This window comes from Pimephales promelas, chromosome 3 (genome assembly GCF_988280905.1).
Source record: "Pimephales promelas chromosome 3, fPimPro1.hap1.1, whole genome shotgun sequence".
In the NCBI taxonomy this organism is placed as follows: Eukaryota; Metazoa; Chordata; class Actinopteri; order Cypriniformes; family Leuciscidae; genus Pimephales; species Pimephales promelas.
This window is the reverse complement of record NC_142771.1, coordinates 32,941,725-32,955,246: the sequence shown is the minus strand read 5'-3', so window position 1 is coordinate 32,955,246 and position 13,522 is coordinate 32,941,725. Positions and strand designations below refer to the sequence as shown.

Here is a 13,522-nt window from a genome sequence, read left to right as displayed (position 1 = left end):
CTTCTTACCCCGTCTATGAGGTCTAGGTCAGAGCGCAGCTGGCTCTGGATGGAGCGCAGCTTTGGCAGAGGGAGCTGGTCCAGCTCGCCGTAGCTGCGCAGAAGAGGCGTGCTGGGGGAGCGACACAAAACGTCAAAGTCTCCTTGCAGTTCCTTCAGTTTGAGCTCGGTGTCCTCTCGCTTCTGCTCCGCAAGCTGGCGCTCTGCCTCCGCCGATTTAGCTTGTTCTTTCGCTTTGTGAGCGTCTTTCTGCCACGCTTCACAGGCCTATGAGAGGTGCGTTTTAATGAGACGTTCTGGTGATGATGCCAAGCTAAAGCAGTGCTGCAGGTATGACATATATCTATAGGTCAAAACGTGGAAACGAGGTCACTTCGCCCCCAAAGTCAAGGGTTTTTTTATGGGTTTTTGGTTAAATGCCTGAAATAAGGTTTGTGGTCAACACAAGCTCCAGATATTTTCAGGTTTGCTAATGCAATTTAAGCTTTAAAGGTTGTCGGGGACATTAAACGTTATCACACCGAGCAGGTAAACTCATCAAACCACTGGTCTGCTTTTAGAAACTGTGTTTCTAATCAAGCTCTTGCAACTGTTCTAACTCAGGGAAAATGTTCTTAAATAAAGACTGAAAGAGTTGTTGGAAGCTTAAATGGATAGTTCACCCATAATTGACTCACCCTCAAGCCATCCAAGGTGCACATGACTTTCTTCTTTCAGACAAACAAAATAAGAGTTTTAATTATGGACGTTTTTCTTACAAATACCTATCGCTTCGCTTCAGTAGGCATTAATTAAAACCCTGGAGCCGTATGGATTACTTTTATGATGGATGGATGCGCTGGGTGGGATGGATGGGTGGAACCTCGGATTCAGGAGGAACAGTGCGGTTTTCGTCCGGGCCGTGGAACACTGGGCCAGCTCTATACTCTCTACAGGGTGCTGGAGTGTTCATGGGAGTTTGCCCAACCAGTCCACATGTGTTTTGTGGATTTGGAGAAGGCATTCGACTGTGTCCCCCGAGGCGGCCTGTGGAGGGTGCTCCAGGAATATGGGGTCCTTTGCTAAGGGCTGTCCGGTCCCTGTATGACCGAAGCAGGAGCTTGGTTCGCATTGCCGGTAGTAGGTCAGACTTCTTCCCGGTGCATGTTGGACTCCGGCAGGGCTGCCCTTTGTCGCCGGTTCTGTTCATATTTTTTATGGACAGAATTTCTAGGCGCAGCCAGGGGCCGGAGGGTGTCAGGTTTGGGGACCACGTGATTTCGTCTCTGCTCTTTGCGGATGAAGTTGTCGTGTTGGCCCCTTTCCACCAGGACCTTCAGCATGCACTGGGACGGTTTGCAGCCAAAGGGTGAAGCGGCTGGGATGAAAATCAGCACCTCCAAATCCGAGGCCATGGTCCTCAGTCGGAAAAGGGAGGCTTGCTCACTTCAGGTTGGTGGAGAAATCCTTCCTCAAGTGGAGGAGTTTAAGTATCTTGGGGTTTTGTTCACGAGTGAGGGAAGGATGGAACGGGAGATTGACAGACGGATCGGTGCAGTATCTGCAGTAACGCGGTCGATGTACCGGTCTGTTGTGGTGAAGAAGGAGCTGAGCCGTAAGGCAAAGCTCTCGATTTACCGGTCAATCTACGTTCCTACTCACATTTATGGTCATGAGCTTTGGGTCATGACCAAAAGGACAAGATCCCGGATACAGGCAGCCGAAATGAGCTTTCTCCACAGGGTGGCTGGGCGATCCGTTAAAGATAGAGTGAGAAGCTCGGCCACTCGGAAGAAGCTCAGAGTAGAGCCGCTGCTCCTCCTCATCTCCTCAGCATCTGTTCTGGATGCCTCCTGGACGCCTCCCTGGGGAGGTGTTCCGGACACGTCCCACTGGGCGGAGGCCCCAGGGAAGACCTAGGACATGCTGGAAAGACTATGTCTCCCAGCTGGCCTGGGAACGCCTCAGTGTCCCCCCAGAAGAGCTGGAGGAAGTGTCTAGGGAGAGGGAAGTCTGGGCATCTCTGCTTAGACTGCTGCCCCCGTGACCCGGCCCCAGATGAGCGGAAGAAGATGGATGGATGGATGCGCTTTTTTTGGGCTTCAAAATCTCAAGTTACCATTCAAACACTGATTGTGTTTGTCTTAAAGATGAAACTCATATACACCTAGGATGGCTCGAGGGCGAGTAAATTATGGGATCATTTTCATTTTCGAGTGAACTAACCCTTTAATGGCGGTGATGTTGAAGCCATGTGAGTATTTTGTTTATAGTCTACATTTCAGCTTTTAACTTCCGCCTATTGTATTTAGGCTTCAAAATTCATAAAAGTGGTGCCTATTTGTGAAGATTATCGTGATGAACAAAGCAGATAAGAGTCATACACTTTTGTTAAACTTTTTTTCTGTAATAATCAAGCCAATGGAAAATCCTGTTTTTCTTGAGGGAACCAGGGCCTACAAAAACACATCATCACTGCAGCACTCAATAGATTGAGGTGACACTGGACGACAATGAGCATCAATAAGCAAAGTAAAGCAGTGTCAGACTTTATTTTCTACAATAAAACTAGACATGAAGAATCTCAGAGACAACCTACAGGAGAATCTAAATGGCTGCTAGACAAGTTTGTTTTAAGCGTCACCCATCTCATAAGGCCCGCAAAAAAAGCAAGCACATCTTACCTGTTTGACTTGGTGCCAGGCATCCTCCCATTGCTTTATCTTGCGCTTGGCTTCATCCAGTTCTCGAAGGAGCCGGCCGATGTCAGCGCTGCTGGAGCTGACCGTGCTGGAAGTAAGGCTGCTGAACACTGGAGATGGGCTGGGAGAGAAGCTGCCACTCATGAAGTCCCATATACTCCCTGTTCCGCCATTCAGACCTAGGCCAACACATTATTACATCAGCTCAAATATTCATGAGAAAGTTTAGGAAAATGATAGACTTTTACTGGGTACACACCAAAAGATTTTTTACATCTTATAAGATTTTCAAAATGTGATAGACCACACACACGAAGACAGAAAATCCTTGATTTAAGCGTTTTGCTCCTATAAGTGTGTGGCGTGCCATGGTGTGACAAAGACAGCACACCACACACTAACAGATTTTCAACCAGAGTCTCGACTGTGAACACAAGAAATCTCTCGAAATCTCGCGAGACTTCAGAATAAGCATGGCGAAGGTTATGCAGGAAAAAAATTGGGATGACAGTGTTAGGAATGATTTTCACAGAAAATTCACGAGAAAAAATAAGGGTTTGGGTGAAGTCGTGGAGATGGCGGGAATTATGTAAACTTCTCAGATAAAGGTTGTAGTAATGCATACGCTGGCCCTGTCTCTCTCCCCTTACGAAAATTTAAAATGGTTTTACTACAAATAAAAAATAAAACATGGATATTGTAGTTAAACCATGATAACGACAAATTAACCATAGTTTTGCTAAAAGAATTCTAACTATAGAATTTATTTAGTTATAGAAATGTTCAATACACCGATAATAAAACAATCTCTCTCTCACTCACACACACATCATATGTACTGGTACACATATCCTAATATGGAATGGTTTTTAAACTGAGCTAATTACATTTTCTGAGCCACAAATCAACAAGCTGATCCTCCATAACCACTGTCCACATCAGTTTCACGTTGTGCTGCCTCCCTGTTTGTTATGCTTCCGACTTCCATCATCTCGCTTTCTGATGGGATATTGTTTCGTTTCATGTGATAATCGCCCGAGCGCACATGCATTTGTCCTTGGGGTTCCCCCCACACATCAGGATTTCTAATCATAAATATTCAACATGTTGGATATTTACGATTTGCGATCGGAGCGGCTCAGACGTTCTTCAGAGCAGCTTCGGACACTCTTAACACACCTCACACCAAGGGGAATCTGATAAGATAATATGTAGAACCATCAAGATAATCGAGACATGGCTAGGATTGTCGGAAGGGGGGAAAATCGGCCCTAAATCAGCCCGATTATCTTTTGGTGTACACATTAGGCAGCCTATGTAGCAGTGATCCACCTCTCAAATTCAATCAAAAATATCTTCATTTGTGTTCTGAAGACGAACGAAGGTCTTATGGGATTGGTACAGCATGGGGGTGAGTAATTAATCACTTAATTTTCATTTTTGGGTGAACTAACCCTTTAACGAAAAATAAAGCCTCAACCCCAGATATTTCAAAGCAGCACAGCAGTAATGACTTTATGAATTTCTTTACTTACAAGATTGATTATATCAGGGAGAAAATTATAACTCTGCAAGCATCTACAACAGTATCGCATCAGACAGTGATGCGAAAAAATTGATTCATTACTATAGGGAGAGGAATAATTTTCTAAACTCGCTAAATCATCTAAATCGACAACATGTATGTTAGACCCTATACCGACTAAGATATGGAATGAGATGCTTCCAGAGGTCATAGATCCTCTTCTCAATATCCTTAATTCATCTCTGTCATAAGGATATGTACCAAAGAAAAACGTTTAAGCTGGCTATGATTAAACTATGATTAAAAAAACACAACTTGATCCTACAGAATTAGACAATTACAGGATCTTGAATCTGCCTTTTCTGTCAAAATTAATAGAAAAGGGAGTATCCTCACAACTATGTTCATTTTTAGAAAGAAATGGTATCTGTCAGAATTTCCAGTCAGGATTTAGACCATACCATACTGAGACTGCTCTCATTAGAGTCACAAATGATTTGCTCTTATCATCCGATCGTGGTTGTATCTCTCTATTAGTGTTACTCGATCTTAGTGTTGCATTTAATACTAATGACCACAACATTCTTTAAATAGACTCGGAAATGATATTGGCATTAGTGGAATTGCACTAGCATGGTTCAAATCATACTTATCTGACCCGTTATCAGTTTGCAGCAGTAAACAGATGTCTTATCGATCACAAGTTAAGTATGGAGTACCACAAGGCTCAGTACTAGGACCATTGCTGTTAACTCTGTACATGCTACCCTATCATTCGATTTCACTGTTATGCTGATGACACTCAGCTCTATATTTCTTCACGCCCCAACGAAACTTACCAACTCACAAAATTAAATGGAATGCATAGCTGATATAACATTTTGGAGCCTACGATTGAATTACTGTATGGCAGTAATTGTATCTCTTTATGGCAGATTCATTCATTATTCAGCTAATAATCTTCTGTAGTAGTTTCTGTCCATTTTTATCCTGAATGTGACAATCTCCAAACCGTACAGTCCTTACCTAAGGAGTTCTGTGTAGACGTTGGTGTTCCTAGAAGGCCGTGTTCAGGTTTTACAGGTGGTGCCTGTTGCTGGCTCTGCTGGGACGCCATTCCAGTGAGGAGAGACTGGGACAGGGATTGAGACAGCGAGCTGAGCGGGGAGGCAGACAGAGACGACGAGGAATGCAGAGAGGAAGACCGAGCCAGAGAGCCAGGAATATTAACAGGAGCAGAGCCTCCCAATAACCTCTGACCTATGGTGAAAACAAGTGTTTAAATATTAACTGCATCATATACCCAGAACAAGCTGAAACTAGCAACAACAATAAAGTCTTACTTGTTAAACCAAGGCCGTTGTTGTCTTGGTCCTCTAGCTCTTTGTCGAGGGAGGCAACATTGATGTCACTAAAATTTAGGTCAAGTGCAGATCCTAAGAGCAAGGAAAGTGGTGCGATTCAATATTTTTGCAAAGTGGATATAAAGAAGCAGCTACTTGGAGACAATATTGCATGAGGGCGGCTATTAATGACGTTTTAATATGTTTTCTAAAATAGAAAAAAAAAGTGAAAAAAGGCATGATAATTTAGTTATCCATCCCGCAATACGATTCATTTCAGCTCATATCCAATCACAGTGAGTAATAACATACATCAAAAGCTGTGTTCGGGCAACTTTGAATTAGCTCAAAGAAAAGGCAGACGTAAAGGCAAAAGCACTTACCATCCACTGAGCTCTGTGCTGCTGAGTCATTGCTGCTTCTACTAGTGATCTTTAGTGGACTCACTGAATTATGGCTGATGCATTGCCACAAATACACTTCCGACTTCACTAAACACTCTGCATTTATCTGCACTGCCTTATCTGGGCTGAGTCTGTCTCGTGTACTTTTTCTCTTGGATATAGCACTTGGCTAGACGGCTCTAAGACGAAAGAGTGCTGCAATGGACCTTACCTATTACCGACTCCACAGTATTGCTGCCTGGATAGAAAGGCGTGGCTTTTGCATTCATGGTTGACAATGTGGTGGGTGACGAACTGTCAGATCCGATACTGGAGGCCAAGCTGGATGTGATGCTTGATGTTATGCTGGACGCTAGAGGGTTCACCACCGAGAAAACGCCACCATGAGCCTGTGAAAGGAAGCAATATAATCATTTTTAAAAAGCAATAGTATAATTCTAAGAAATGGCTTCTTCATAAATCAACCATAACACTTTCCCTTTAAAAAATTCCTTTGTCTTTTTGTATATTATGTTGTTTAATTGTATTTTATAAAGTTGTTTACAATTTCGGGTTGTATTACTCTTATTGTTGTTTTTCTTTTCTTTTCTCTACTTTTTAGGTCTAATAACATCTGGCTAATTTGGGAACATTCACATCTATGAATATTCATTAATGTTTAGGAGAGAGGTTGAGGAGAGATCCCCTGATATGATTGTACAGCACATTGTGTGTACAGTAGTATATGAAAGCGGCTATATAAATTCCTCATTGATTTATTAATGGACACTGTACCTTTAAAAGAAATAACAGAAATTAAAAAAATCTGTGGCGACATGGGTCAATTTCAAATAAGACGGTCCACGATGAAGAGTAGGAAAAATCTAGTTTAAAACACAAGTGGCAAGTTCTTGGAAATGTACTTTTTGTATTCACGTTGGTTTAATAAGGTTTTGAAAAACTTTTCAAGTATAATAATAATTTAAAAAAAAAAAAAAAAAAATCCAAACGAAACTACTTGACATAAGGCTTTTTTTTTTTATTGTTCAGGACAGTATCTACACTATCACACTAAACTGCATTTGAGCGTGTTGAAAGTTATACTGTTATTCTATGTGTTAGTGTATTGGCTTAACTAGCAGTAAGCTAGATCTATTCATATTCTGACATTTCATCATGTTGAGCTATATAACATTGATTAGTTTTATATACATTTGCTCACCTGTCTAATAAAGTACATGCAAGAGCGGCACCCCTGTCAAGTCGTGACTCGAGAAGCAAGTCGAAGTTAGTTGCGGACGTGGAGCTCTCAGCATCTCGTAAAACGAGATCCTCGTTTTAGTTCTTCTTTTGTCCCAAAGTCTGCTTGTACATAATGTTTGAACGAAACAACATCAGCGTGAGTGTGCCGCTAAACGTAACGCAGTTGTCCACGTCTGTCGTCATGGTTACTATGGCAGCACGAGCAGAAACCAGGGATAACCCGGATATCACGTCAGGCGACAATGATAAGGGACGAGCCATTATTTAAAATTGAAATTTCTCTGAAATTAAAAATCTTTTGGAAATTTTGGGATATTATAAATACACAACTGCAGGAAATATTTCACACTGTGCAAGTGATTTTTTGGATATTTTATTACAAAAATCTTACATATTGTACCTTTAATGAGTTTTGTTTTGTTTTTATTTACCATTTTACCTATTTTTGTCTATTTATTTTTAACTTTCAGGTTTAACATTTGAGAACTTTTTTTTTTTACAGTGTCCCGGTTACACATCTTGCATGTACTTACAATAGTAATAATAGTAAATGATGCATAATTACTAGCAACTAACCCTAAAACAACCCCAAATTATGTAGAAAGTACAAATAGTTAATTTTCCTCAGTATTTAAAAGTATAATTACACTGCAAAAAGTGTAAGTTTAGTATTATCTAGCTTTAGTTATATATAATATTAGTCAATTTAGCTTCCATTTATTTTATTTATATTTCTGTTTTAGTAGTTTTATAACTCACACTAGTTTATTGCCAACAACATTTCTAATTTTCGTTAACGTTTTTTTTAAGCTTTTCATCTAATATTTAGAGTTTATTTTATTTCAGATGTATTTCAATTATCTAAAATGATTTAAGTTTTAGTTAGTGATAATGTTTTAAACATTGTCATAAAAAACTTTTATATTTGTATGTTTTTTTTTTTTATGTCAGATGATATGTAATGCTATATGGTTTCTTGTAAATGAGGATGAAAACATAGATGATAACCTAATCCACTGCTCTAACCACTTTATGTCTTTCCTTGCAAGGTTGTAAAATGAGCGAATATGAGGACTTCGTTGCTTTACCTGTTTGTCTTGGTCCATTAACTTTTGATTATGTTCCCCAGACTGGCTCTTCTGGTTCTTTGCCTGAAATCAGATAATACATCCTATCATGTGACCTGATGTTGTCAAGGCAACCAGGTATTATGTAAGGAATTGCTACCTGCTCAGAAAAAAAAAGAAAAAAAAAGAAAAGTGAAACGCCCTTCTGTGGTTTAAAGATGTTCATTACAGTATACCTTTACAACGTGCTTCATTTTGATATTTTTATGATGACCACCACAACATGATTATGTGGCCTCTGGGTGTCGTTCTCAGATTATTACAGCATTTAAATGATTATTTTAGACATCAGAACATGAATGATAAGTTCATGTGGCATTTCAAAGTCAAAGTGTTAATACCTTTGCACACAATGATACCACACCCTCAATCTCAAAGACTGACGTGAAAGTTTCAACAACAGCAAATGAATATTGACAACTAAAGACAAGTGACTTTCAATTGACAACAGATCACTAAAAGACACAAAAGAGAAAAGTGGTGAAATGAAAATGACCCAGGGGCAAATAAATCAAAGTGAAGCTTGCAGTGTGTGTCATGCCTGCAATCTTGCAGGAGATCCCTTTAGAAAGGGCTAGAGAAAACGGTCATGTGTACCTGATCCTCCCGTTCAAAACCCGGAGCTTTGGGATAGTTAGACGTCGGAGAGGAAACACTGGATGTGGTGGACTCTGAACATAAGCTACCATTAGTAAAGCATTTTGGCCTGCCGATGGGTCCAATTGGGGACAAAGAACTGTGGCTCCCTGAGCTTGGTGTTACAGTCGGACTATTAGAGCATGATACCTAAAGGAGAAAAGCACAAATGAGCTTAAAAAAAAATGTGGTTTTGGAGCCAGCCAAATAGGTGGATGCAGATGTGAGAGGATTTCGCTCACAATAATAGAAGAGTAGCTCAATCAGGTCTAATTTTTGGTGTAATGCATTTAAATAGAAAGCTCTGATTTGAATTTGAGGTATTCTCGCTTTCCAACACAGACTGCAATAAGTAGAAATGGATGCAAAGAAAACAAAATGAAACACTGAGGAAATGAAAAAGAAAAACAGTAGCTCTAACAACAAAAAAAATCAACTTCTTCCTAAGTTAAGGACCTTTTCTCTACCACAGATGCAAGACAGGTGTGCAAACATACGTTTCCGGTCTGTCCGTTGTTACTCGCGCTGCTGGTGAGGGAATTCATGTTGGCGCTCCACTCGCTGATTGGACACTCTGGATATTGCTGGGAGCCGAGCTTGGACTGAGAACCCGACTGCATTGCCGTGAGAAACGTGCTCATGGTCTCCTCTGTGGAAGGAATTCCTTCAGACACACACACACACACACACACACAAATTTTGCTTTGAGTCATCAACTTAGGGAAGCACAATAAAAAAATAAATAAAATAAAATGATTTTTCTGATAAAAACATCGATTGTGATTTAAAATGGAATTTGAAAAAAAAAAAAAAGTTGTTTTTGGTTTGCATACTTGTTTACATACCAATATTCCTATAAAAAAAAATCAAAATATTACTATTTTAATATTTCCCTTTAGAATAAAAGAAGAGTTTAAGAAAAATATAATAATATTAATCATCTTTATTTTACATTCCGCAAAATGACAATGATAATAATTATGGCTTAATTTCTTAATTTTCAAAGATTAAACCACCAAGGTTATATGTATGTGCAAACCCCAACAGCTGGTTCATCAGCGCTTATCATTACAAGTTTGGTTGGCGCATTTCACGTTCCCAAATGCATGATGCAAACCGAGGCGCTCCGAGACAAAGAAAACACTGGATCGTGAGCTGTTGGCATGTTGGCATGGCTCTGAAACATGCAGCACACGTTATTTTAAGGTGTCCTTGTTATAGTGTAATTATACTGAGTAATATTAACCAACAACAAGCATTTACTATATGGTAAGGGATGAGATTAGCTTATTGTTTACAGTTAGCTGCATGTCATTATGCATAATTTACTGTTATTACCAGAGCAAGTACATGTAACAAGGACACTTTTACCTAATTATTTAATTAAATCACAGTCTATGCGATTTGATAAATCACACGTCACTAAGCTATTTAATTTCACTTCTGCAATCTTGCAGTTGCAACCATGACTGAACTAAATGAAATCACTGCTTTTCAGGTGTTTAAAGGGTAACTAAACCCCTGGTCAGAGCCTGACTCCACCCACTGGCAATATTTGAAAATGCTGAAAAAGTGGGCAGACCCCAGCGGAGATAGAGGGGACGAAATAGATGCTAAAACACTCTATCCCGGTCGTTTTCAATACTCTCGATTCCAATTCCTGACTCCCTACAGTGGTTTTGACGACACAAGATGGTTTTTATACTGCCAAGGGCGTAGCTCGCGTGGTGAGCTGAAACCTGCGTACGTCACGAAGTGCGGAACATCCAATAGGAAAATTCAACTGCAGTAGCCACCGTTCAACCTGAAGAGGGCAGCACTAAGACGCTTTTACACCATATATTGTAGAAATAAAACACTTTATAAAACAAATGTCAAAAAAGTTACTCGAATCAATGACTGGTATTAATAAAGATCCATTCTTACAGATCATTAACTAAAAAAAGTTGGTTTAGTGTTTAGTTACTCTTTAATGACTACAACACATTGCAAACAGTCATTTTTATAATCATGCTTACTTTCCACATGTGCGAAAGCACAGAATGGTCCCCTTGGACAGTATCCAGTTTGCCTCATGTCGTTGCATTTCGTAGATTTATAAATCTTGAAACAGAGAAACATAGAAGTTGGTGAGATAAATAAAATAATGTAAATCAAATAAACTCAAGTCAATCAGTCAAGTTCAATGTTGTATAGGTGTGTCGGTCTCACCTCGGGGTGGAACTGCTGTTCGGTGCGAGAGTGGCAGTACTGACAGCTGTCCCCACTCTCACACTTGGAGGGTTCGCCCCATTCATCGCCGTGCTTTACACTCGGGCAGGGCGTCGACCTGCAACGAGGGATTCAGTTTTATGTTGAATTCAACTAAGATTGAGTGTTATGTTAATCAAAAATAGTGATAGACAAAAAAATGTTTTCTTCCTGTAACCAAAATTAAAACTTTTTAAATAGACTAGTCGTAGTAAAGTTCTCCTCTTGATATACCAGGCAAACTATACATATCACTACTCTAACATAATGTTTGGTCACAGTGAAGTTTGTCCTGTAGAGCTGCTCCCTAATACTCGACTCCACATTAGTGGACTAGAGGAGGCTTAATCAGCCAAAATTGTATAAATAGGTTAGTCGCTGAAAATTAGAAAGAAATTTGTGGTAATTACAGTATGTTGTGCAGGAAATCCAAACCGTCGCCATTGACCTCAAATATGGCTTATCATTTGAAACATGCAAGTAGCAACTTTACATGGATGCTTGCTCTAAAGTTAACCTATAAATAGATAATAATAGGTTTAGGTGCATATCCAAGTGTTTGTGTGGAGTGTGGAAGCTAAAGTATTAGCGCGCTTAGCACGCTTTCATGGAGGCGCCGGCACGATCACTTGCATTTTTCCTGACAACAGCGGAAACTGTTTCATTTTTGGTCATACAGATAAAAGTAAAACATCGTTCCAAACGGGTCTAAAGGGGTCTACTTTTATTTGTGTAAACTCACAATAAAAACAAAACATTGTGCGTTTGTAAAATAAAGAAAACAAACATGATGCGCTTTCTTTCCGTCAACTGGAGTGTGTCTAAGGTCCCGTCCACACTACCGCGTTTTCTTTTAAAAAACGGAGAATTAAAACGAATACGATCTCCGTCCACACCAGTGTTTTGTCTGCGTGTTAGAATTGATCTCCGTCCACATTAAAACGACTGAAACGCAGATCACGTGACCATTCACCAACACTGGGCATGCGCATGACGGTGTAAACCGGAAGCGGATTGACTATTCCTCAGATTTGATGAAGAAGAGAGTAACGTTAGCTACTTGATGGGTTTTAGGTCTTCGTTTTTCCATTTTAGTCTGGATAGGGAGGTGCAAACGTAGCAAAAGGTCTCCGTTTTAAACTCAGTAGTGTGGACGGGGCCTAAATTAACCTAAATTCAGCTTATTCTTGCCTCAGAGACACAAGCAATATATATATTCATATTCGAACCGGGGTCTCTCACACCAAATGCATGCGTCTTATCCACTGCGCAATGCATCACCACCCCATCTATATATATATATATATATATATTACTTAAACAGAAAAAATAAAGCTACAAAAGCAAATATTCCTTAATAGTGTCACTTCTACTCTCTGATGTGTTTTAGGTGCCACAGTGTGTCGACTTCTGTTTTGTTTGAGAATATTTTGCTCACCTGTATTTGAACTTTCTGGGGTTTCTTCTTCTATCTCTGCTGTTGTGATAGTGTGGACAGGCATAGCCTTGCCTGCATAGACGTGGAGGCTTGGTGCACTGCTCAGTTTTATAGTTGGCCAAAACAAAATTGGTGTCTGCAAAAAAGGGGAACAGAAACTGAATACGAGTGACCTGATTAAATACAGTGCCATTTTGTACCCACTGCCACTGAAATCTGTAACCATTCCCACCGAGATGAGTTTTTTACTTATTTTTCATACTGGGCTTGCATTAATGTGGGCACGTTTTGCGTCACCTTGCCAGCGTGGGTCCTCATTTAAGGTCTTCTCAATCATGGCCTGGCTGGCCAGCACACCCGGCTGCAGGTCAGGAATTCCCTCCCCGGATCCCAACTGGCCGTTCTGCAGAGCTTCCTGTGCCTGGATCTCTCTGTGAACATGATTATAAAAGTCAGCCCACCCATTCAGACACAACACCAAAAAAAAAAATCCCTCAAAGATTGGTCTTGATGCCACAGTTATTTCCACAAACTCGTTGCTAGGCAACTGCTGAGATGGCATATTTCTTGTTATTCAATCACTGGTAAGCCACATTTCCAGGCCAGTATCTAACCATTTGTGGCTATGCTGCGCAGACTGCATGGCAATGCAAGTCTAATTAATGTAATTTGCAAAACAACGAATGAGGTACATTTTTGCAAATTAGATTAAGCACACTAATAAGCACTCTGACTGCTCGCTCATGCATTGAATACATATGCAAATGACCTGCTAATCAACTGAAAATGTGTGCAGCCTCCGACAGCTTTTAGCAACTGAAAGCAATTGTCATAACAAAACAATGTCTAGTGCAAACTGTGCTGTTATTTGGGGATT

General features: G+C 40.2%; 1 protein-coding gene across 3 annotated transcripts in view; it reads right to left on the bottom strand.

Moving 5' to 3' along the window:
- Window positions 1–13,522, bottom strand: part of unkl (unk like zinc finger) — a 30,477-nt gene that overhangs the window by 8,635 nt on the left and 8,320 nt on the right. For 2 of the 3 annotated variants that reach the window (XR_016155174.1, XM_039687701.2), the window contains exons 4-15: window positions 12,943–13,076; window positions 12,646–12,781; window positions 11,169–11,286; window positions 10,976–11,060; window positions 9,455–9,621; window positions 8,919–9,107; window positions 8,283–8,345; window positions 6,164–6,341; window positions 5,549–5,641; window positions 5,232–5,465; window positions 2,663–2,859; window positions 9–266 (exon numbers count right to left, since the gene is read on the bottom strand). Coding sequence is in view for 2 of the 3 variants with exons in the window: in XM_039687701.2 (XP_039543635.2) it covers window positions 9–266; window positions 2,663–2,859; window positions 5,232–5,465; window positions 5,549–5,641; window positions 6,164–6,341; window positions 8,283–8,345; window positions 8,919–9,107; window positions 9,455–9,621; window positions 10,976–11,060; window positions 11,169–11,286; window positions 12,646–12,781; window positions 12,943–13,076 (1,852 nt within the window). In the remaining variant the exon portion in view is untranslated. The remainder of the gene's footprint in view (window positions 1–8; window positions 267–2,662; window positions 2,860–5,231; window positions 5,466–5,548; window positions 5,642–6,163; window positions 6,342–8,282; window positions 8,346–8,918; window positions 9,108–9,454; window positions 9,622–10,975; window positions 11,061–11,168; window positions 11,287–12,645; window positions 12,782–12,942; window positions 13,077–13,522) is intronic. The other variant, XM_039687702.2, reaches the window with a different exon arrangement.